The sequence below is a fragment of the Pocillopora damicornis genome, chromosome 3, assembly GCF_964200805.1.
Source record: "Pocillopora damicornis chromosome 3, jaPocDami1.2, whole genome shotgun sequence".
In the NCBI taxonomy this organism is placed as follows: domain Eukaryota; kingdom Metazoa; phylum Cnidaria; class Anthozoa; order Scleractinia; family Pocilloporidae; genus Pocillopora; species Pocillopora damicornis.
In genome coordinates this window covers 29,557,735-29,582,720 of record NC_142672.1, presented here as the reverse complement: position 1 = coordinate 29,582,720, position 24,986 = coordinate 29,557,735, and the positions used below count along the sequence as shown (strand labels likewise).

The 24,986-nt window shown below is 40.6% G+C and overlaps 1 protein-coding gene across 2 annotated transcripts in view; it reads left to right on the top strand.

Annotated features, from left to right (window-relative positions):
* LOC113681928 (MAM and LDL-receptor class A domain-containing protein 2) overlaps positions 1-24,986 on the top strand; it is a 99,010-nt gene that overhangs the window by 55,692 nt on the left and 18,332 nt on the right. For both annotated transcript variants that reach the window (XM_089199248.1, XM_089199247.1), the window contains exons 70-106: positions 467-619; positions 1,067-1,171; positions 2,027-2,239; positions 2,771-3,047; positions 3,602-3,735; positions 4,304-4,575; positions 5,062-5,311; positions 5,438-5,575; positions 6,029-6,289; positions 6,749-6,903; positions 7,473-7,668; positions 7,950-8,168; positions 8,612-8,831; positions 9,118-9,347; positions 9,494-9,753; positions 10,021-10,250; positions 10,691-10,824; positions 11,308-11,570; positions 12,022-12,121; positions 12,497-12,703; positions 13,047-13,238; positions 13,880-14,066; positions 14,413-14,648; positions 14,848-15,114; positions 15,266-15,517; positions 16,106-16,323; positions 16,702-16,894; positions 17,462-17,647; positions 17,923-18,012; positions 18,373-18,701; positions 19,474-19,692; positions 20,011-20,215; positions 20,827-21,095; positions 21,884-22,002; positions 22,459-22,703; positions 23,372-23,749; positions 24,338-24,642. In XM_089199248.1, coding sequence (XP_089055374.1) covers positions 467-619; positions 1,067-1,171; positions 2,027-2,239; positions 2,771-3,047; positions 3,602-3,735; positions 4,304-4,575; positions 5,062-5,311; positions 5,438-5,575; positions 6,029-6,289; positions 6,749-6,903; positions 7,473-7,668; positions 7,950-8,168; positions 8,612-8,831; positions 9,118-9,347; positions 9,494-9,753; positions 10,021-10,250; positions 10,691-10,824; positions 11,308-11,570; positions 12,022-12,121; positions 12,497-12,703; positions 13,047-13,238; positions 13,880-14,066; positions 14,413-14,648; positions 14,848-15,114; positions 15,266-15,517; positions 16,106-16,323; positions 16,702-16,894; positions 17,462-17,647; positions 17,923-18,012; positions 18,373-18,701; positions 19,474-19,692; positions 20,011-20,215; positions 20,827-21,095; positions 21,884-22,002; positions 22,459-22,703; positions 23,372-23,749; positions 24,338-24,642 — 7,907 coding nt within the window. The remainder of the gene's footprint in view (positions 1-466; positions 620-1,066; positions 1,172-2,026; positions 2,240-2,770; positions 3,048-3,601; positions 3,736-4,303; positions 4,576-5,061; positions 5,312-5,437; positions 5,576-6,028; positions 6,290-6,748; positions 6,904-7,472; positions 7,669-7,949; positions 8,169-8,611; positions 8,832-9,117; positions 9,348-9,493; positions 9,754-10,020; positions 10,251-10,690; positions 10,825-11,307; positions 11,571-12,021; positions 12,122-12,496; positions 12,704-13,046; positions 13,239-13,879; positions 14,067-14,412; positions 14,649-14,847; positions 15,115-15,265; positions 15,518-16,105; positions 16,324-16,701; positions 16,895-17,461; positions 17,648-17,922; positions 18,013-18,372; positions 18,702-19,473; positions 19,693-20,010; positions 20,216-20,826; positions 21,096-21,883; positions 22,003-22,458; positions 22,704-23,371; positions 23,750-24,337; positions 24,643-24,986) is intronic.

Genomic DNA, 24,986 nt, shown 5'->3' with positions numbered 1-24,986 from the left:
GAATTTATAAAAATATTACCTCTGAAGTGGCTGATAAATGATGACGATGAACTATTGGCATTACACAACGCCCTCTTGTTAGAACAGAAAGGAACGCTCATTTGTCATAGATTGTTGCTTTATCTAAGTGCCTCATTGCACAGTGATATTATATCAATATTCTGTTGCGATATTCGATTTATAAAACAACCATCTAAGTTGGGCTGGGGAATAAGAATGGTTCTATTCGTTTTAAGATATGTCTGGTTATGCACGTTGTGCTCAGGTCGTGGACTAGCGCACCGGACATTTTTTCTTTCTTTCTGTTGTAGGCATTGAAATAAAGAAGTAAGTTTGGCTTGAAAATGTATTCAAACAAATTAACTAAGGGAGCTTTCAATGGTTGAAGTATGATACAAAAGAGGTTTGCTTTTTGTTTATACTGAAAAGGAAATTGAAAAAGGTTGTTTTCCTCTTGTGTTTTAAGGTCCAACTCCTACTCCCACACCCAACGCATGCGCTGTGAAGTGCAAGTCTGGCAAATGCGTCAGTTCAACCAATGTGTGCGACTTTATCAATGACTGTGGAGTGGGTGATAATACTGACGAGCAGAACTGTGGGGACTGTACATTTGAAACAGGCAAGAAATGTTTGATTTATTGGCTCCTTCCACTGTCTTAAGTGTCATTGTTGTAATAAAGCCCTTTCCCTTCATTTTTTGTTGTAAGCCTCTATCCTTTCCAAACAAAACTCACAAATAAAACTCAAAGCAACATGATAATGATATATAGATGCTCTGCATACCGCAGCGTATTATTATTCTCTTGTGCTAGATAGTATTTTAGTCATCGCATACGAGTACACTTGTAGTTGTTTGCGTTTTAAATATTGTATGTATCTCAACGAAAATTTAAACTGTAAGGGTAATAAGGCTGTTCGAGAACTAAGAAGAAAAACAGTGACTTGCAATGCGGCTCTCAATGAGTTTTTCAAAAGCTCGTGAGGTTTATAAAAGCGTTGAAGTGTGAATTTGTGTACTATTGCTTCTGTTGTCCCTCAATTCACTAGCTCTTGTTTTAAAAATTAGGACAATGTGGCTGGAATGACACCAGTAAAGGCGCATTCGACTGGAAAAGAGATCAGGGCGGCACACCATCCAAAAACACTGGACCAAGTGTGGATCACACGATAGGTAGTCCAAAATCTCTTGCGTAACGAAACGTGTACTTTTATATGGACGTAAAGCAGAGGGAACTTGATCGCTGGATTGTGTTGCTCTGTTCTTTTGATGGATGGTGCTGTCACCGTACAAAGTTCCAAACAAAATTGATAGCCTTCCATTAATGTTTGACAAAAATTCAAACCGCTAAACCTGTGGTGAAAATATTTGCTTCCTTGCTAATATAATGCGAGCGTATGCAACATGAATGACGGATTGTTGTGGAAATGATTTGGGTTTCTTAGTCTCTGACTGGAAGAGAAAATGCAATGGTCTAAATCATCCTATTTTTCATACCAAAATTAACTCTTTCACCCCCAAGATTTTATTAATCGCCTTTGTCTCGCATAAAATTCTTTTGATAGTTGTTGGGACAATCTGGTATTGGATCAACTAGTATTTCCCTAATTGATATTTTTTCTTTTTCTCATAACTTATCTGCTGGATTGATATTGATGTTGTAAGGAGAAATTATGAAAGAGTTAAAAACTATTAGTTATAACCCCGAAAACGGCGCGAAAATGGTCGCTTCCCAACCGTTGAATATGAGGCGAACAGAATGCTAGACAAGGGAGAAATGTAAGCTTTTAACGAAGACTCGATCCTGAGACCTTATTATGTATTTTGTGGTCCCATGCTCTGCCCAAAATTCGGTAGTGAGCCGAACACCTTATGATAGGTTCATACGTGAAAAGCATCCTGCCTGCTGCAGCCATCAAGAGGGTAAAAAATTCTGTGTGTGTGTTTGTGCGAAGAGATAACTGAAGAAAAATGATAAGTTTCGAGCTGTCATTAAAGAATTTTTTTCTCTCCCTCCACTTCCCCAAGGCACTGCACTCGGTCACTATATGTATGTAGAGGCTTCGCACGGTAATTCGTGGGATCTGGCGCGTTTTGAAAGCACTTGGTTGCAACAGTCTGCATCAACTTGCGTGGTTAGCTTTTGGTACCACATGTATGGCAATGGAATCGGTACACTGTATGGTTATATTAAAGTTGGACAGATCTACACGAGATTGTTTGAAGAATGGGGTAACAAAGGTATGGAATGTAAAACACGTTTTGCTCTGATTCATTTGTGTAGCATGCTGCCGCAAAATTGTACTGTTGAAAAGAAAGACTCTTTGAAGTGATGATTGTACTTTCTTACAATTTAACAAATAAGCAAGTGATTTCATGTCACAGGCCAGGAAATGGATGCTAGACTTCTGAATTTTGGTTGTTGACTATTACTTTACAAAATAATCTCATGAAGACAACATTTCTTTTAATCCAGTTTATTTTGTTTTGAAATGGTGAACAAAAGAAGAAATAACATCCTTCATACATTATTTTGTTGATGTGGAAACAAAGTGTCATGGGAAGGTAGTGAACCTTACCATCCGAAAGGGGAACCCGCAATGTGTCGCATCGAAAGATTTGTTGTTTGAGTAAAAACTGTCATAAGACCTCCGACATAAATTTCTGTTATAATTGCATCTTGTTTAAGTTCTTGTAAAGAAGAGAGGTTAATCGTAACTTTTGCGACAATTGTGCAAATGTTGGCTAACTAAGATTCTGTTCGGTCCCAAGGTAACAAGTGGATCCAAGGAAAACTGTACGTTGGCCGTCACTCAGGACCGTTCAAGGTCATTTTTGAGGCAGAGAGGAGCTACAATGTTTTTGGGGATATAGCTATAGATGATGTTAGCTTCGAGAATTGTACCCTGCCTCCTGTTGTTAGCAATTGTAAGAGAGGTCAACATCGATGTGCCAGAGGTTCCTGCATTGATCCAGGGCGTCTCTGTGATTATACTGACGACTGTGGTGATAACTCAGATGAAGTCAACTGTTACAGTTACAACTATAGGTATGGTGTCGAGGTCACTTGTCAATTCGAAGCTAAACTTTCGGTGATTTGGTAAACAGATGGTACAATGATTTTGCTTAATAGATGCGAACAGACCCTCGAGTCTCTAAATCAAAACTTCGACTAAACTTAGAAAATTGTAGATTGCTGAATATGAAAATTCGTTTTGCATTTATCAACTTTTTCCCTCGTAATTTTGTCATTGTTGGAAAAATAGATGCTTCTAAATTGCGTCTAAATTTGGCCAAAGAAACACCTGAAGTTTTTCTTAGCCTACTATACGTCGAAAAGTGCCGCAAATTAAGGAATGTACTGAATTTTTTCCCCCGTTCTTTTTATACTGTCCTCCTAAATGAAATTCTGGTCGATAGGCAAAGAGCGTCTGAAGGGTTGGTAGCGACATTAGACGGCAGAAGCAACTTTCCTTTTAGAATGGAGATTGCACTGAATTTCTCGCCATAAACAATTAACATTTAAGCTTAGCTTTCTTAAACTTTCAAGGAGATTTTGAAAGTAGTTGCAGAACTAAATTGTGCTTTTTTTTTTCTCCATAGGTGTACCTTTGAGCGATCTTTATGCCGGTGGAATCAACTGTCTGATGATGACTTTGACTGGACGAGAAACCAAGGGTCTACAGGTTCTTACGGAACGGGACCTATGTTCGACCACACTCTTGGCAGCTCAGCCGGTAATGTGGCTTCATCACAATGTTAAGATAGAAGATGGGGAGGAGCTGCTCTCAAATATTGTTAATGGAGAAAGCTGCTGAAAGAAAAACTTGTGTTTCTCCCAATGCAATTTGTTTTGTTAAGTCGTGAGATTGATTTAGTCTTGAGCAAAGTTATAAAGGTTCCTGTTGACCCGTTTACCAAATTAGAAGATTCCTCCACCATTTGCCACGCGTCCAAAGCTGATTAGGGTCTTTTAGAAAGTGTCTGTCTAAGTTATTGACTAAATTTTGTTCATTTCAAGCGTTGAAATGTGATACCCTAAGGTCTTAAACCTCCTTCGTAATAGATGCAAATTGTAACTACATCTTCAATCTTCAAAATGCCTTGCACACAAATTTGATATACGCGAGTTTACTTTTGAGTTTAGTGGGCCAATTTCTCCCTTCATTTCCTCTCAAATGTATGGCTTTTAAGTCATCCCAATTTAGCTTTATGTAGATTATCAACGACAAATGATGTCCAAGCATTGTCCTCGATAAGAATTAGAATTAACGCCGCTTCCTTTCACTTTTTTTTGTTGTCCAGGATCTTACCTTTACTCGGAAGCTTCTTGGCCACGTAAAAAAGGCGACAAAGCTCGTTTGGCAAGTGGTTTTATAAGCGCTTTGCCCCAAGGTGACACCTCTTGCAAGTTGAGGTTCTATTTCCACATGTTCGGACCCGCCATTGGTTCCCTGAATATCTACACCCGGCCGTGTAACGGTTGTGCAGAGACTCTTGTGTACACGAGATCAGGCAATGTGGGCAACTTCTGGGATCGCGCCGAGGTTTCCCTCCCGAGTACTGTCCCATTCCAAGTATGAAAATTGATTCTTTGTTGACTGATATTAGCATTAAAAGCTGAAAAAAATTTATGCAAGATTCTTTATAGACGGTAGGCTGTATTTTCTGCACGTTATTTTGGGTTAAACACGAAAAGCAGGCTATCTCTAATACACGTTGACCCAGCTTTGTTTGAGTCAAAGTGGAAAATTTGTTACTGCTTATTAAGTGCTTTAAACGTTCAATGGAACACTTGAAATTTGGGTCAAATGTCGTTTCTTTTCCCGCACACTTTTGTAAGTTCATTTAATTTTGCCGCTGTCACTGCCACAGTCTAATAGCCTTTGCCATTTTCCATTGGTATAAGTATTGTCTTGGCTATTTCATTACTAGCTGTAATAGCGTTTCCTATACATTTGTTTGTTTTGCACTGAATTAATTTCATTTTTTGGGAGGAAGGTAACTAAAATGCCCACGGAGCACTTAAGTGCAAGCATTAAAAACATGCTTGTTGCTTCCAGGTTGTTATTGAAAGTGTCCGCGGTACAGGCTATCAAGGTGACATTTCCATTGATGACCTGTCAATGACTCAGTTCTGTCGCTCCTATAATGGACCAATTCCAACAGCGCCTCCGCCAACCACAGCAGCCCCAACTGCCCCAGTATGCCCAGGCTTTAGATTCAAGTGTTCCAATGGACCTTGTATCGACTGGGGATATGTGTGTGACTATAGGGATGACTGCGGAGATGGCTCAGATGAAGTTAACTGTGGTATGTATTAAGTTCAATCAGCGCTTTCAAAACTGTTCCTCATTTTTCGTGACTTAACCTTCCATAGTGGTTGTATTTGAAATTTGTCCTAAATACGTGTGCTAATGATCTGTTGCTTTTTTGAAGGTCCTTGTGATTTTGAATCTGGCTTGTGTAATTGGAAAGATACCAGTTTGGGGGTGTACCAGTGGAGCAGAAACAAAGGTTCAACCGTGGCAACGGGCACAGGACCCAGCATTGACCACACCTGCGGAAATGCTTCGTGTGAGTTACCTTTTACAGTTAACTACAGTTACTTCTTGAACCCATCTAAGCTAGTAATAAGTCTCTCAGGCATGCCTGTTATTTCATTTTTCCCTCCTCTCTTCTAAGGCATAACAGTATACAGGACGCATGTCGCTTATCTTACCTTAGATTTCTTTCTAACTGGAAGGTAGAGCGCTGAAGGTCAGAGGCTTTGACCTTTGTGGGGCTCAGAATTTTTTCTTTGTCCCACGCTTGTGTCAAGACAAAAATGAAAACGTTTACTCGGAAGGAGAAACGAAGAAACATGGATAATTCGAACAGGATCTCGATCTATGGGTATCGATTGGTTCTTTAGAGTCATGGAGACTCATCGTAGTAAGGATCTTGTGACAATCTTCTAGCATAATGCTACTGGAGAGTTGCAAAGGCATTAATTTGGCCTGCCAATCTCACAATTTGTTCGCATTTTAGGTTACTACGCCTATGTCCACTCCGGTGCGGGGTCATTCTTCGATAATGCTATTCTTCAAAGTCCTAACATGACCAAGACAGGAGCAGGTTGTATAGTGAGGTTTTACTATCACATGTACCTCAAGAGCGGCAGTGCCTGGACTGGATCGCTGTACTTAAAGCTTAGCTACAAGGGATCCACCTCTAACATCTTTGAAGTATCCAGTAGCAAGGGTGACAAGTGGCAAATGGCAGAAGTTGGATTGGGTCATTTGGATAAAGGTCATTAGCGTTTCACCCTCGCACCATAGGCAGGGTTCTTGTCAAAGTTACCTAAGCAATTGTTCAAATATGAAAGCCAATTTCATTCGACATAACATCTTTCTTGTCTTCTGTGCAACCAATGTTGTGAAGATAAGCGACAGATGTTATTACTTTGAAAATATATCATAAGTGGAAGGGCTCTAGCTTGTTTTGACCTTTTTGTCCCACGAAGTAGCGTCTCGAAAACGAGGTCTGCTCTGTTTTTTTTCCATTCTCGAGGCCCAGTGATCTAGGGTTGACAAAATGGCGTACCAGGCGCCCCCCCACAGCGAGTGATGGGGGGGGGGGGGGAGGAGGAGGGAGGGTGGGGATAGTGGGAACTGAGTGAGAAATTAATATCCTATGGAAAAAATAGAAGAAAAACTTCGCAGCTGTGCCTTTTGTCATAACAATTTTATTTTTATACTTGTATCGTAGATTTCAGCCTCCAGTTTACAGCATCCAAGTTTATACAGGCGGCTGACATGGCTGTTGATGACATCACATTCCCAGGCTGTGCCTTGGCACCTATTAGAGCTTGCATTTCTGGAGAATACCGCTGTACCAGAGGATCATGTGTCAAGCCTAATCAGGTGTTGTACTTCAATCTTTTCAAGGTGTTAGGCGGTGTAAACGTGTTTGGATTTTATTGAGAACAGTATTTTAAATAGTCTAACTCTTGACTATTTAGAGACAGATTTTGACTATCTTCTTGTGGCAGCATAGACAATAGCAATAATATGAACAATTGACAAAGTATAAAAGTGAAGTTCTTGTCATTTTGTACTGGCCTATTCCGTCGGAAGATTGAGGTGTGTTGGATGGGACTCACACCTACGTGGGTGTAATGAAAAATCCTGAATAGAGTGGAGTTGAAAGATTTTGATCCCGCGATGTTAGATGAAGAAACCGGTTAAGATATCGAATTCTTTGTTTCCGTCATTATTAACAAGGCCAGTTAACATTGAATTTGCTCTTTAGTCGAAATATTCACCATGGAGGCAAAGAAATCCAGTTACTGAAATTGAAACCCGTAGTATGATCAGTGTTTCTGTGGGTGACAAAATCAGTATCTTTGGCCACCTTTAAAAACTATCTCGTGCATGTCAACTGCCCATAAAGTGAAAGTGGAGTTACTAAGACCAATTTTTGATTTTAAAAGATCTGTGATTTCTCTGATGATTGTGGTGATGAGAGCGATGAACTACCCTCAACTTGCGCAACATACAAGGAAAGATGCAACTTTGAAAGAGACCTCTGTAGCTGGACCCAAGACACTGACGACATCTTTGACTGGACGAGACAAAGTGGTGGAACGACGTCATGGCTGACAGGCCCTGGCAGAGATCATACCACAGGTATGGCAACTTAGCTGTACTAAGCGTGCGTGATCCATCTTCTTTCTAATAGATTTCAGCTTTTTAACAACACCGTAAGTCAAAGAAAACTCAAAACTGTATTTAAGTTTGGTAGGGGTGGGTGGAGGAAGAGAAGTCCAATATAACCAAGTTGAAAAAGCAATGAAACCGCTATGACGCGTGCCACTTACTGGAGGTCCTTGTCGCAAACGCGCTCTTAGCTGCAAAGGGTTAACGTCGATTTGATTTTTTTTTAACCTATTTCTGCGAATATCATTTAGGCACGACAAAGGGTTTCTATGTGTACATAGAGACATCATCCCCAAGGAAAGCTAATGAGACAGCTCGATTAAGCAGTGTGGTGTTCAGGCCCTCTGGGCCGAATGACAGTTGTTACCTGCGCTTCTGGTACCACATGTTTGGACAAGACGTGGATTCCCTTAACATCAATTTTAGAACATCGGTGACAGGACCGTTGAAGGGAATCTGGAACTTGACAGGTAAAGAGACGCTGGTTAGGATTTTTTTCTTGGTTCTCTGTCGGGGGCTCGACTTTGTAGTCGCAAATCGCATGCTTGAATCTAAATTTTTCACTTGTAGGCTTCAAGAGCAAGTTAAAAAGCATGGGAAACTACTATGTGGAGGGAATATCATTTTTCACATGCTTTTCAAACGCAAGTGTCACATGCGAGACTGAGCCTAGAACTTTGCATTACGATCGCCTCTGCGTTAGTATTAAATATTCAACGACTGTTTTTTCGAGAAACAGTTCATTTGGTTTCCCGAGAACCTCAGTAACTCCCGAGCCGGAGCCCTGGGAAACATCGATTTGTTACATAGCACAATGAAGGCCATAAACACACTAGTGATTGAGGGTTTATAGAGTGTAGGTTTGCTCTTTAATTAGCTCAAAACTTCTTAACTCCCGTTCGTTCCCTTGTAGGTGAACAAGGTGACATCTGGAGGCGAGCCGAGATCCTTTTAGTAAGTGCAGTGAATTTCCAAGTGGTGATTGAAGGAACAAGCGGTCCAGGTTATCAAGGGGACATCGCTCTGGATGACATCTCATTCACGCCAAACTGTCGCCCAGATACCACCGCGACAATTTCACCAGACCCTCCCACTGGAACACCACCTACCGGCTGTGACGTTGGGCAATTCAGGTATGTGGAGGACTGAAGCTTTGAAAAATGAAGAAAAATGAATGAAAAATGAGAAAAATGAGAAAAATGAGAAAAATGAAGTGAAGTTTGAGAGTCATGCTCTGAAGGTGATGTTGCTTGTTTTTCTTTTTTTCTTTTTGGCTTCTAATTAAACTGCTGCCCCGCGTCAAAGCGAGATGGGTGCCTTAGCCATCCAAATTCTTACACAGTCGGACATTGTTGTTAAACTACTTTTTCTAGTCATTTTCACTGCTAAACAATCCCCAAAATGTCAATTTTCCTTCAGATGCTCGAATGGACAATGCATAAGTAGCAGAAAAGTCTGTAATTTCCGCGCAGACTGTCGTGATAAGTCAGATGAAGTCAGCTGCCCAACGAAATGTGACTTCCAGAAAGACTTCTGTAAATGGACGAACGCTCAGGCTGGAGATCATTATGACTGGATTCGTAACAAGGGTCCAACGCCCTCTAAACTCACGGGACCCTCGGCGGATCACACTCTCAACACATCAGCAGGTCAGGTTTATTAATTGAATAGAGCGGAGCAAATTTTTTAAGTAAGGCGAAGTGCAACCGACGGGTGTGATTCCTTCCTTATGTCGCAATTTTCCGTCTCAGTATTTAGCTTTCATATGGTTTACTTGCTGTAAATTGTGCTTCAGGCTACTATATCTACACCGAAGTCACCAACCGCACAGGCTTCCGTGCTGATGCACATTTGGTCAGTCCGTTCTTTAGACAGGCTGGTAAAACTTGTAAGTTCAAGTTCTGGTATCATATGTTTGGTCCAAACATCGGATATCTGCAGGTCTATTATCGTAGGAATTCACGTGATCAACGGCTGTTTAGTATCTATGGCAACCAGAACAATCAATGGAAGCAGGGTAGCGTGGATGTTCCAAGATGTGCAAATGACTTCCAGGTGAGTCTTAGTGTCTCGTCTTGCCAGATCGTGGTGCTGTGCTCTTGCACAAGTTAATCATATATTGCCTCTCACCACCACCCACGAGTATGGAGTTCTCCTGGGTGGAGAGGGTTGGCTTCCTTTCTATGTGGATACGTATCTTATAAGGATAAAATTTTCGCGGCGTGTTGAGTTGTAAGTTCGGTCTCTTGAGCCGGTGTAAAACGGTATCTTTTCATGGAACAACTGGCTACTTTTAACAAACTTTTCCACTTCCCTTTGCAGATGGTTTTTATGGCCAAACACTACTCAGGCGGCAGTCTTGGTGATATAGCCCTGGATGATATCAGTTTTGAGAACTGCGCTCAGCCCCTTCCACCCAGCAGCTGTAGAGGCAGCAATGCATTCCGGTGCGATAGTGGACACTGCATTGATCAGTCAGTCAAGTGCGATTTTGAACCGGACTGTTGCGATAGCTCTGAGGAGAAAAATTCGACCTGTGTGAACTACAACAGGTAAAGTGATGTTGTTGTTTTTAACCTGAGATTTATAGGGGAGAGGGCAACGTAGAACTCTGGACAAGTCATTGAAGACATATATTATCGTCAATTAGAGTTGTGAGCTTTAAGATCTTAAAATGACCTCCCTTTACGAGATCCATGGTCACGGACTTTTTGCATACTGCTAGGATATGGATGTCGATATGTGATGCTTTTGCGCGATGATTATGCAACTAAAAATTGTAACTTTCAAGCCTGGTTATTTAAGTGATAATTGTTGTTATTCGGTGAATGACAAAGACCTACTCGGAGGAAAAGTGTTCGGACCTGCGGCCTTCCGATTAGTATTTCGAATGCTTTACTCTGAGCTGTAGGAGTCTCATGGAAGGCTAATTTTGACAGTTACAGCCCATATAAAAGTGTTTTTCTGATTCACTATTTTTTTTGTAAAACAGATGTAACTTTGAAGGAGGCCTCTGTGACTACATGCAGCTTGCAAACGATACGTTTAACTGGAGGAGGCAGTCGGGTCGAACAGGCTCGTACGGAACTGGGCCAACTTATGATCATACTACAAAGTCTCCTCTTGGTATGTCATGTCACAACGGAAACGGTGCAAGAAAATGTTTAGTCTCCGAAGTAACTATAAGCATAATTCGCATAGTTGCTACCTGCACGGTAGCGTGTACCTGAAAATGTACCTCACATGGGCCGCATAAAAAAAATGACGTTGTGACATGCAAAATGTGTCCCCTATAGTGAAAAGAAATTTCGCAGTTGTCTTGACTCTAGCGGTGTTATCTTTGGAACTAACTAGAAGATCGTAACTGTCTGAGGCCAGGGTCGGTTCCTATAAAAAGACTTCTGAGAAGCTTTACGTAAAAAAAATGGTGTTGATGCGGGTCATGTGCTATGGTAACAAAACAAAATAGACAGCATTAAAGAACACCAGGGAACTTAGGCAAAGACGAAAATGCTAGTAGGACAGAGACACTTTGTACAAATCTTTAACTTCATAAGGTGTTTGTCATGTTCACAAAAGTAACACATAATATATCCTATGTTTTGGCAGGCTATTACATGTACATTGAAGCATCCTCGCCGCGCAAGAAGGGTGACAATGCCATGATCGGGAGCGCTGTATTTAAGCCAACATCAAGCGCATGCTTAGTAAGGTTCTTCTACCATATGTATGGCAGCCATATCGGAACACTTAACATTTATACAAGAACGAGTACCACCGGTGCAATGAATAGAGTCTGGACACTAAGTGGAGACCAAGGTGACCAGTGGATAAGAGGAAATGCTACCATAAATGTGAACCAAAACTTCCAGGTGAAGAATGTTTAGTAAATATTGCAGATACTGAGCTGCGTTGTTTGGGTCAATGTTGAAGAGCTGGGTTTGAGGTTGCCAGGCACGTCAGAAGTCTCTATAATGTTTTCCTTCACCAACACGCGTCACTTTGATTCTGTACAGTCAGGAGTCGACATAAGTAACACCAAACTTTCTGAAATGCCTTTGTAATATATGATAGGCTGACGTTCCATCCATTAAAAGTTCCTGTGCTTCTAATTCTTCCATGTTACGGAAAGTTACATGAACTTTGGCGATGTGGGGTAGTCTCAACTTTTTCTCTAATTTTCTTTATTTTTATTTTTATTAAACTTGATGTAACATCATCACTTTTTTCAATATTCCTGCTTGCGATCGAATCGTCCCATTTGCTTAGTGTTTCTATTTAATTAATTCGGCAGACACTTAACCTTCTTACGGTTTTCAACAGGTTATATTTGAAGCTGTGGTTGGCACATCCTATAGAGGAGACATCGCCATAGACGACATAACATTCACACCTCAGTGCGTTGTTGGTGGCTCAATCCCAGGTGACTATTTTCTCGTCCTGCAATTCTCTGAGGTATCGTGTTTGTAAACCCAGTATTATTATGGAGACTTCTAGCATTTTCAACTTCACGCCCTTGATGAATTAATCTAAAACGAGACCGTGATGGAAAAAAAAAAAGGGAAAAAATGCAGTATCTATATTCTCCATACCCGTCTGTATACATTTCCTTTGTTTCTGACAGGGAGAATTTGTTTAACAATCAACAGCTTCTTCAAATGGTGATCATTGTCGGTATTCTCGTGACGTTATTGTTTGATTCAGGGAGTGATATTGTTTGGAGAAATTAGATGCTAGTCACTCTTGAAGGTTAAAGGGTTAACCTGACTTAGACCATTAACGTATTTGGACGTTTTAGGTTTACCAACACCGTCACCTACTCCAACCTCGGCGCCAGTCTTCAAATGTGCCAAAGATCAGATCTGTGGCTCTCCTTGTGATTTTACAAAGGATATGTGCAACTGGAGTAACTCCAATTTGGACAACTTTGATTGGACGCGACATCGAGGTTGTACTGCAAGTATCAGTACTGGTCCATGTACTGACGCCGACAAGAATCCTTCTGGTCAGTTCAATAATTCTTATGATTCTTAGGCCAATGACACATGGTACATGATCTTTGCTCCTCACGAAAAACAAAAATCAAAACAAAAAAAAACAAAAAAAATATATATATATATATATAGGAAGTCTATGTATTGATTTTTCCGTTTTACATTGCTCGATACGTAAAAGTAGAGCGCGATATATGTTGCGGTAGGGGAAATAAACAGAGAGACTATACTTTCATTCTTACAAGCCTGTTTCGCGATTGCTCACTCATCAGGGGATTTTATTTTATGTATATATAAATAAATACATATATATATATATATAGTTTCCTTTTTTTCCCCTCTATTTATTAACAGGTTACTACTTATACATTGAAACATCAACGGGTATAGTTGGATCGAAGGCTGTACTTGTTAGTCCCCAGTACCAGCAGGCCTACAGTAACTGTAAACTGAAATTCTCGTACCACATGTATGGAAGCACTGTCGGTAGCCTGGCTGTATTCCTCAACGATGGCACCTCCAGGACAAGAATGATGATGCTCATTGGTTTGTACTCTAAACAACTTGTTTATAACAGTTATAGCCCTCTCCACCCTTGTACTGACGTATTTAGCGATTGCTTATCCCTTCACACCCTAAAATCAGAATGCATATTCTCCAAATGTTCTCTAATTATTTCCTAATATGCCGACATGGAGAATTTGTGTAACAATCAAGAGCTTCTTTAGTCAGTGATCAGCCTATTCGCCTGACCTCAATGTTTGATTCAGGGGTAATATGGTGCGGAGAAATTAGATGCTAGTCACTTGTAGGGGTTAAAGGGTTATTCTAGCCACTCAAATTGCCAGTGGTAACCCGTGTTTCCCGCGCTCTAAGAAGTTTGCCTGGTTTTTTACTCCAAATTCTCATTGGCTTATGATGATGTAAATGTTTGTTTTGATTGGCTGTTGCCGTTACTATGGTTTGAAATTTTCAACACTCCTTTAAAGGCAACTTATGTTTCTTCTCATCCCCTGGTTTCCGTAGTGCATATGATTGCGATAAAAGTTGTATTCTAACCACTTCTCGGAGTCAATAGATCGAATAAATAATAGTATGGCGGGATCCGTTTGCAACTATCATTTTCCTACTTATGAATTTTATCATTTTTCGGAGCACTCAAAACTTCGTGTATTATTTCCCGATAGGCAACCAAGGGAACCAGTGGTTTCAAACGGTCGTATCTATCGGACGTCGTAAGACCCCATTCACAATTGAATTCGAGGCAATGCGTGGAGTTTCTTGGGATGGGGACATTGCTATTGATTCCATTTCGTTGCTAAGCTGTAAAAAGCCCACTCAATGTAAAGGTTCTCTTCCTTCAGATACTCAGAGGTGAGGTATAGTGATGAGATAGAATGATTTGTTTGCATCTCATAGACGAAAAGTGTTCCAGCACTTTTTCAGAAATGTTAAATCATAGAGACCTCACAAAATGATGACAGTTTTGTCGAGAGTAGCTAAATTTTTGTTTTTCTTAACAACTATACAGCTTTTAGGGTCAAAATGATTTTTGCCTCATTGCCAGGAAAAAAAAATATTTTCTTGACGTTTATGCAAAAACAGATAACGATTAATTAAAAATCCGCAGATTGAAAGTTTACGAAGGTTTTAATGCTACATGATTCTTGATATAGAGAATGTGTTTGTACATTTCATCGCCTTTCACTGTTTACCAAAGGTGCACAAACGGTGCTTGTGTTAAGAAGAATCTCCTCTGTGACTTCTCCGACGATTGCGGGGACAATTCCGATGAAACTTCGTGCAGTAACTACTTGGCACGCTGCGACTTCGAAAAGGATACTTGTTCTTGGATACAACAATCTGATGATGAATTCGACTGGAGTAGGAGGAAAGGACCAACTCCATCTCTCTCTACTGGTCCCGCGCGAGATCATACTTTTGGAACTTTGGCAGGTTAGAGTGTAAACTGATCTTGGTCAAAACTGATTCCATCAGCCCTAACTCCATGCATTGCTTACAGAGAAATTAAAGTGGAAGAAACGTCATCAAACTTAGTTGACCTGTGTGTAAAGGAAAAACTAACTGGAAAATGTTCAAAGAAAATTTAAAAGTTGTTTACCTTCTAAATAATAAGTTTGAAATTTTCTTTCAGGTTATTACATGTACATCGAGACATCAGGAAAGAAATTTGGAGACCGCGCCAAACTTGGCAGCCCCAATTTGAAAGGGCAGTGTACTCTGCGCATGTGGTATCACATGTATGGTGTGCACGTCAACGATCTTGTAGTCTACATGCGCAATACGTCTGATGGACCACTCCAAAGAGTTGGTAATTTGTCTGGCAATGTAGGAGATAACTGGATAAGAACTGAGCTGAAAATGAGTAACGGCAATCAACCATATCAAATTGTCATTGAAGGTTGGTGCAGTTGAGTGATTTTGATTGTTTCATTTTGTTCTGTTTTATGTTAGGGGGTATTAAACCATGAAGATTAGATGTGGATTAGTTCTGCTGTGTTTCATGTAGAAGAGCCCTCTAATTGACCATTATATTGATTTGTTGTATTAAGCTGTGAGAGGGAATGGCTACAGGGGAGACATAGCCATTGATGATCTTAGCATTGCCATGAAGCCTAGCTGTCAGTTGTACGGCGGGTCACTGCCTGCTGTTGGTTCAACTGTGAGTCCAGTCACCACAGCATATCCTAACAACTGTCAGAGTAATCAGTTCGCCTGCGTCAGTGATGGCAAATGTCTTCAGCTTGGTCAGGTCTGCGACTTTAACAAGGATTGTGCTGATGGCTCGGATGAAAGAAATTGCCGTAAGTGATATAATATTTCCCCTTCTTCCCTAATTTTTAGCTATAGTAAAAACATGCGATGAAGTTTCCTCAGAGCTACAGCACATTTGGATTTGCACTCTTGGCAATCATTAATCACACTTCGATGAAATACAATGTTAGCTGGTGATTTACCGTTCATTTTGAAAAGTCACCGGGATCGGCTCAATTCTAATCCATAATACCGAGGGTATTTGTCCTTATGTACAACAATAGTGACTCGTCCGTTTTCATATGAAGTCTGCTATTAGATTGACGACAAATAAACTTTGTACATCCAGATTCAAAGCGTGGTTGATGTTTACAGTTATCTTGAAGAAATGCTGCCTCTAATTTCCCTGCTGTCTTAGATTCTCAGATGGACTCGTAATACTCTTTTTTCGAATAATTCAAACTATTATTAAGTTATATAATTAATATTAATCAGAGTCATTTCTTATTTTAAAGTCATTTTCTGTGGACGTGCACTGTGGTTTTAAATGACATAAACTTGGGATCTATCATTTCTTACCTTGTTCTCTGGTTATGTAATGAATGGTTTGTAAAAAATAATATTGTTGGTTATTGCAGCGACCAAATGTACTTTTGAAAGCAACCAGTGTGGCTGGGTAAACACAGATAAAGACAACTTTGACTGGAAGCGCAAGCAAGGCCGAACTCCAAGCTTTGGTACCGGTCCTTCCGTTGACCACACGACGGGAACAAATCAAGGATATTACATGTACATCGAGACTTCGTATGGTACCGTTCGTGACCGTGCAAGAATGCTCAGTCCTGTTTTCAAGAAGGTATGATATTGGGTCTCAAAACGAAGACCAATGAATGTCGGCTAGTGGTAACTTGTAATTTCGTGTTCTGGCGACAAGAGAATATTTTAACCACTTTCAACTCTCAAGATCTAATTTGCAGCTTTCCCATCTAGCCTACGCACATTTCCTTGTTATTAAGCCAAGTTTAGAAGAAGTGTGTCTTCAGAGATACCACCATGAGCTGATCAAATTGTCTTTCCTCATCATATGTTAACCAGATATTGTATCGAAATTTCCAGCACATGTTACAATTTGATCGTGCGTTTACTTTCTATAGTATATCATACTGAAGATTTATGTTAAAGAGCGGCTCAGGAGTAGAATCATCCTAAAGTTCTTGTTTGTTTTCCTTACTAGGCTCACTCTAACTGTAAGATGACATTCTGGTACCACATGTATGGTTCGTCCATTGGCTCTTTGAATGTTTACCTCAATATCAGCAACAAATTAACTCTTTGGTGGAGGAAGTTTGGTAACAAAGGCAACCAATGGCTGCAGGGAACTGTGGGAATTGGAAAGCAGATGCAGGCTTTCCAAATTCTCTTTGAAGGTGGGAGACGTAACCTTTCTTTAAAAAAAACGGGAAGTGGAGACAGAGGGTTTTTGTGTTCCAGTTGAGCGTTTCTCCACTTGTCAAGTAATTTTCTCTTAAGGGGAACGGCGTGTGTGTGTAGGGAAAACAGCATTTTGCTTCCCACAATACTAAATTAACCTTTACGCTCGTCATATGATCGTCTTACATGCAGGAGGCTAGTGACTGTCGAAAACGTTTAAAGTACACCGATTTATTTTTTCTTGTAATTTTAAAGGTATTGTGTTTCTTTCAACGAAACAAACGCATTTTAGCCAAGGCAATGCTCGTATCTATAATCTTTTTTGATGAAGTGAGGACAAGCACCAAAGAGGTTTTTAAACGATTATTGAAAAGGCTAAAAAACTACAAACAGGAACCTCCTATCCTTCTTAAACTGCAGCAACTTTATTACCACGCATTTTTTTTCGATTTAAGAATCAGTCATGTCGCCCTTGAAATTTACTAGCAATCCAACGTGTGGTTAATTTTCCCATTCCTAGTTGTATCTCATAAGCGTCATATTTTCATTTTGGCTATTTTTAGCGACCCGAGGCAGAAGTTACTCGGGAGACATCGCTCTTGATGACATCCAGTTTGTTGACTGTGCACTTCCTCCGGTGACCAGCAGCTGTTCCGAATTCGCCTGTACACGGAAATCCTGTGTCAAGCAGGACTATGTCTGTGATTACAATGACGACTGTGGTGACAATTCAGACGAAAAAGCTTGTGGTAATGTCATGTTGTTCACGATGCCCTTGTTTAGAACATCTACCACTGCTTTCTAATTGCAGTATTGCACATGAGCCTACACTTGAGAAATTAACCGCTGACCAGAAGTGCCTTCTTAGTTCGTAGCGGTTGGAATTTTCTTTATACTATTTTTTTCTTTCAATAGATTACTTTGCAAGAAACTTAACATTGCCAGTTAGCCCGTCATCTTTTTTCCGTTGATTCTCATATTTTCTTCAGTATATCTGGCCCTAACCTCAGTCTACTTTTGTCAGGTACTTACACAACACGGTGCGACTTCAGTCAGGGACCTTGCGACTGGACCCAAAGTACTGAGGACGACTTTGATTGGTTACGAAGACGAGGTGAATAGCTGATGATTAATGTAGTAATGGTCTTATTAAGATGGGGTCAAACAAAATAACTCGTACAGGGCCTTTTTATGCGCGAACTTACGCAGGACATTCGCAGCAGTTGCTTTTGGATCTCTTGATGTTTCACTCGTGCTTCTTCTTGATATTTCGCGGAGGATATTGTTTTGGTCTTTTCAGGAAGATGTGGAATAAGAAAATTTTGCATTTGAAATTTACCTTAAACTCACCACAAAGCATCAAGTAATCATGATCATCCACATATTTTAGTAAAGCGGGCAGTATTTTGATTGCATAACGAAGTAGTCGTTGTCTTCGACTGCGACTAACAACCACATTATTTTGATGTGACAGGTGCCACAGCTTCTTGGAATACTGGCCCACCTTCAGATCACACCACACAGACTGGCTATTACATGTACATCGAAACTTCTTGGCCTCGAAAGTATGGCGACAAGGCCTGGATGGTAAGCCGAAACTTCCAAGCACTCATTCCCGGCTCAAATCCCTGCAAGCTCCGCTTCTTCTACCATATGTACGGGGACTCGGCTGAGAAGTTTTCCTTGTACATCAGGACTACTCGAAATGGAACCAATATGCAGAACGTGTGGAGCAAAGTTGGTTCACAAGGAGCTGTGTGGAACAGAGCTGTCGTGACCCTGGCTTCAGACAAGAACTTTCAAGTATGGCTTTACTCCACTCATCCATATTTATCTCTCCACTTCCAGGAGTGACCAAAATGAATTTTTCTTCAAAAGCTTTTTTAGTAGTAAAATGACGAGAAGAAAGGATAAAATTAACTGTGCGATATCGATCGTTCCCACACAAAATTCTCAGAGCTGAAATCATTAGATAATATATGGTAGACACTTAGGAGAATTTATTTATAGATCTTTGGAGGGAAAAAAAAATTAAAATTTTTACTCCTTTTCAGTTCTTCTCTCAATATTGCTTTGAGATTTGAATTTCCCATGTTGGTAGTTTTTGCTTTTGACCCTTTTTTCTAATTTTTTACGGGTTATGGGTTATGATGACGCTCGGTTTAAGCCGTGTGAAGCATGAATAGTCCCCGTGAATGATGCAATAGCCGACGGGTGAGCTAACCTCAAAGGCAGTCACTTGCGGTAGATGCGGTGGGTGATTGTTAGCGGGAAATCACGCGCAATTAAAATTTAGATTTTGTTACATATCATTTGTATTGCTTGCCTACAAACAAAAGTGTCGACGTGTATTTCTCCCAGTGACCTCTTTACTGGAAGTTTGGGCGGTGGGGAAAGGGCTTTTGTGATGTAGGCATAGTGTAGCCCTCTCGTCAGATCTGGGTGGCTCAAAATCCGATTAAATCTAATTCTGGGTCAGCTCTATACTAAAACTTTACGTCGTCATGAACCATGAGTAAAACGAACCTCTCAATCCACTGTGCCTGTTTAACAAGACTGCATTTATTTTTTTCAGGTGATATTTGAGGGTATGCGAGGCGATAGCTACACTGGTGACATTGGTTTGGATGATGTTTCCTTCACAACTGACTGCAAGCCATTTGGTGGAGATCTTCCCGATGCCCCATCGCCTACACCAACTCCTTCAGGAGGACCCACTCAGTCACATCAGTGTAGCAGCGCAGAGTTCAATTGCGCGAAACAGGGGCCTGCTGCTTGCATCCGAAGCACGCAGGTAATTGTTGTTAAACATTGTGCCTCTACTTGACGCTATTTTAGGCTTTTCTTATAGGAGTAGGAAGGGAGGGGGGGGGAGGGGGGGATTGTGTTGATTACTTGCGTGATAAATTATTGTTAATATTTAGACAGAGTTTTAAAGGTTTCAAAGCTGCAATCTTTAACACTCCTATCCCTATCACCTACTCCTTCGCTCCTCTTTTGAGCAAAGGGGAAGCGAACAGAAAGTAATTTTTTTCCCTTATTTTGGACTTACGGTAGTTTTGTTCGATCTTCACTGATAAGTTTCGAATTTATGGCAACGCTTGCTCCTCAGGTCTGCGACTTCCAAAACGACTGTCAGGATGGATCAGACGAAGGCAACTGTGCAAAGACTCGCTGTACTTTTGACAGTGGGGACTTATGTAATTGGTATGTGGATAACCCTACACGGAAACGGCGTGATGTGGCCTACACCTGGCTAGCTCAGCAGGGTGCTACAGGCACGGCCCTTACGGGACCCACAATAGACCACACGACAGGTAAGAAGCTTTTCAAGTCTTGATATCGTTAGTATCGGCTAGGCTTCCTGTGATCAAGCTGATGCTGGTGTGTTCTTTTACTGGGTACTTAAGTTTCGGACATTCGCATATAATTTGACTGACATCTTTTACACTGATTATCGAAGTTATTTCGGGGCCGATACTGTACCGTTTGAGCTGCAATACTCGTTTTATATGCGACAAGCGTCCTGCATTCTGCGAAGGTCAGTGTTATTGGCGCGTCTCGTTCGAGGACAAACTTAAAGGATAGATATTTTGTGGTCGAATAAGGGACACGTTCAAGAGAATGGTTTGTCACGAATGTGGAAGAAAGAACATCTTATGAATTCCCACGAGGTCTCAAACCTCAGACCTTAGGATTCCTCGCTCAGATACTCAGCCACTTAGACACAGACTACACGGTGAACTAGGCCATTACAAGATTCACATGTGACACTCTTCGTGCATACGTTAGGAACAGCATTGTCAAAACTCTATGTATGTTAATAGAATAAGAAAGATGGTAAACTTTAAGCTCGCTAATGAAATAGGGAAGGATGTTTTTCCTTCTTGAAAAGATGTTAAAGATGTATTTTTTTTGTTTCTGACAGGTACTACAGCAGGATGGTATATTTACGCAGAGAGCTCTGGAGGTTCTAATGGTGATAGGGCACTACTCTCCACAACCCGGATCGGTCAAACTGGACCGCAATGTGTTCTGTCGTTCTGGTACCACATGTATGGACGATCGGTAGGAACTCTGTCAGTCAAGCTGTCCTTCTTAGATGGAACACAACCTGTTATCTGGACCAAGTCTGGTGACCAGGGCAACTCTTGGCTACAAAGCCGCTTGGTGATCGGATCAAGACAACTATTGAAGGTATCTGGTGGATGCGTAATGTATTTAAAGCGCTTCTTCCTGATGTTTCTTTTACATCCCCATATGATTCCATATTCTCGTAAGAGAGGCTCTTGTTTTGTTAAGGTTTCTGTGAAAACCCCAAGATCTCTCCTTTTCAATAACATTTTCTTTCATATTTGTTAAAGGCCTTAATGCTTTAACCCTTTACACCCTAACATGAGTATGCATTTTCTCCTTACTGATCTCTATAGTATTCCTAAGGTGTTGAAAAGGAGAATTTTTTTAACCGTCAAGAGCTTTTTGTTGGTGATCATTTGCTTTATTCTTGTGACTTAAATTTATAATTCAGGGGGGGGGGTGATATTGTAAGGAGATATTAGATGCTAGTCACTCTTAGGTATGAAAGGGTTCGAGTGCAAAAACCAAAGTAATCACTTAGAGGGAAGGAAAGTCTCTCAAAGAGTCCATGAAAATTCAAAATATAAACAAGCAAACTGCTTGACGTGGAGAAAAAAAAATGCGATTGATCAAGTTGCGGTTGGTTTCAGCATTGAATCTGATTGGTTGAGTGGCGCGAGCGTTTAGACCAATCAGAAATTAAAGTAGCGCAAAACCACCGTAATCTCAGATAATTGTGGACACTCGAAAGAAGCTCGCCCTGTTTAGACAATATTGGTTGATTCTTTTAAGAAACATGACTTATATTTAATTTATTCCCTCTCGTGCAACTTCTCACTTTCTACTTTAACCACAAAATAACTCTTCCATGGGACTAGCTTTAATTTTTGACCTTTTGTGGCTTTTAGGTCATCTTTGAAGCAAAGCGGGGCTTCGGTTACCAGGGAGATATCGCTTTGGATGATATAGAATTCATGAAATGCCAACCGCTGGACACCACAAAGAAGTGTACCGTGGATGAATTCCAGTGAGTGTAAAATGCTCCGTAGCTTTTTAAATGACATGATTATTTGCACTCGCCTGCTTCCTAAATCACTCAAAATTAAGAGTATTTGAATAGTTGTGAGATTATGTGTGAAGTAGCCAAGCTTCCCTGCCCTATCCCAGCCTATCCCTTAAATCCTGGTATCATTTTTACGACCATATCACGTAGTTAACAGGGAACAAATGGACATATTATAAATTTATCTTGTGCGAGACCAGATTTTCCTTTTTTGAATTATCAGATGGAAAAGGAGCAATTAGATATGGGTATTTTTAAGATCAAAAGACAGCGTAGGAATTAGTTTTCCGTTTCTTAAGCAGAATTTTGCTTAATTGTGATGAAAGACAGGTTTTAATCGAAACATCCAACATAACGTTGCAAGCGGATATTGAAAATTCAAAAGAAAGTTAATGCCATCTCTTTGTGTTCCCTTTTTAGGTGTGCACAAGGAGGCTGCATCCCGAAGACATCACTTTGTGACTTCAGTGCTGACTGTATGGCTGGGGATGTATCAGATGAGGCCACCTGTTCTGCTTACAAGTCTGGACAATGTGATTTTGAACATGGTCTATGTCTGTACTCACAGAGTTCTGATGACAAATTTGACTGGACTACATCCACTGATGGTACATTCTCCTACGGTACCGGCCCTTCATCTGACCATACAACTCAGACAAACAAAGGTATGTGTTGGAGCTGAAAATAAAATATTATATATATATATATATATATTAACAAACGAGTTTATATTTAAAATTGGCCTCTGAAAGGGGTTTCTTAAGTTGAAGTTTCGAACGTTAGCCCTTCATCAGAGCGAATGTCGGAGCTACCTCGATGCGCCCCTTGTTTGGTCTCGTTTCGCTGCTCGCTCTTCAACAGACCTATCAACAGTTCTTTAGAGATAAAGTGGGTTGCGTGACAGGGATAAAGGTGTGTGACAGGACTGAAAGACGTTTGCTTTAGAGGCTTTTTCTGTAGCAAGAGTTATAACTTGTGTTTTTATTGATAGCACGAAGTTGTTTACGGGAAAAAAAATAATTCAGTGTCGTGAAGCTGAAGATAAAATAATAACTTTCAATCAAGACACCAGTGAATAACTCAGAAAACTCTGAGCTCTTAAACTGCCAGACTGCTTAAAGCTAGAGAAAAGGAGAGTTTTAAAGCCGCGATTAGTTTTCAATGTGTTTCTGATCGGTTTAGAACTTTCCGATAATTTGCAGACTAACTAAGAGACTCTTAGAAAAAACGTTCCTCAGTATAAGAAGAAGGAAACTTCCTTGTAGTCATACACAACTGTGAAAAAATGTACAGAATCTCAATTATGAATCATTTTGCTTGGTATCCATTTCAGGTCGGTACATGTACATCGAGACTTCATGGCCTCGCAGACCCGGAGACAATGCCCGTTTGAACTCACCCATCTTAAGGAGTACTTCATCCAACTGTTACCTCCGATTCTACTACCATATGAAGGGTAGTCATATTGGCAGCCTTCTCGTAAGAACACGCACAAGCTACTACGTAGGAGGTCTTTCCAATCCTATATTGAACATTACAGGACCACAGGGTGACTTCTGGTACCGCGGATTGGTTCAAGCACCTTACAGTCAGAATGATTACCAGTTCGTCATAGAAGGAGTGAGAGGCAATGGATACCAGGGTGATATTGCGATTGATGACGTTTCCCTCACGCCTGGTTGTCAGATATGCAAGGATTGCACCATGCCAGGTATGGTCGGTTTATTTTACTTGTAGCCTTTTTATTCAGTGCTTTTTGGTTGCCTAAAAAACTGAAAGATTACTTTTGGTTACTATAAAGGTACCTTTGTGAAACCCGATTCTTAGACAGGGATGTAATGCGTCACTAGAATGGCAACTTTGCGTTTTCGCATACTGTCGTTTGTTTGTTTTAATTACGGTAAAAAGAAATAAAGGTTATCAGGTAGAAAGGAGGATGCGACAAAAAAAAACAAAAAATTATGGAGTTTTCGCACAGAAAGTAAGATCTAATAGTTTGGACGATTTACATCTTTGTTAACCATTTGTCGTCTTATTGATCATTGCAAGTAAGTTTCATTACATGGTAGTTTGCCGAACTGCTATGTTTGATTTGATTATGAGTTTAACTAGGTGCCCACATGGTTCAAGAATAAGTGTCGCTTCTAGGTTTCCTTTCCGAGCACTGCATGCTGTCCAACTAGATTTTCCGATGTCGTTATCGGCTCCCACGATACATGGTTATTTCATCGAATGTTAGAGTGATCCAAGGCTTTTCATATAGTTTTCATTAATCATTTTCTTTTCTTTTTTTCTTCAGGTCAGCCAACACCGACTCCATTTGGTTTCCACTCGCGGCCCACTGGGACCTCTTGCGGTGCCCAGCAGTATGTCTGTAAGAACCTCAAATGTGTGGACAAGGCTCAGATATGTAACTTCAAAAATGACTGTGGAGACAACTCCGATGAAATCCCCTGCGGCTCGGATTGCACATTTGAGGATGATTGCTGGAGGGGCTGGAGACAATCTACCGGTACTGACAACTTTAACTGGAGGCGGAAGAATGGACAGACACCGAGTGTTGGAACGGGCCCTACCAATGACCACACTCTGGGAACGGCCCAGGTACATTAACGACAAGAGTTAAAATATTTTGGATTCTCTGCTGTGGTAGATGATTATTGAACGTGGTTGAGCAAAATATCATTATTTTTCGGTGGCAAGCAGATCAATGTTTGTTTCTCGGTGCGAAGGGAAAAGGAATGTTAACACATAATGGGCTCCATTTGGCGTGATATTTGCTCCAATATCTGTTCGCGGACAAAATACAATCCAAGTGAATAGTTTTTCGATAGAATGAAATTTTCTGAGATCGAATATTTGATTTTATTGCTCCTTATGGTGGCCATTGTGTCTATTATTCTTGACGTTTTTCTCGCAATACGCGACGGAAGCTTCACGGGAAGCTT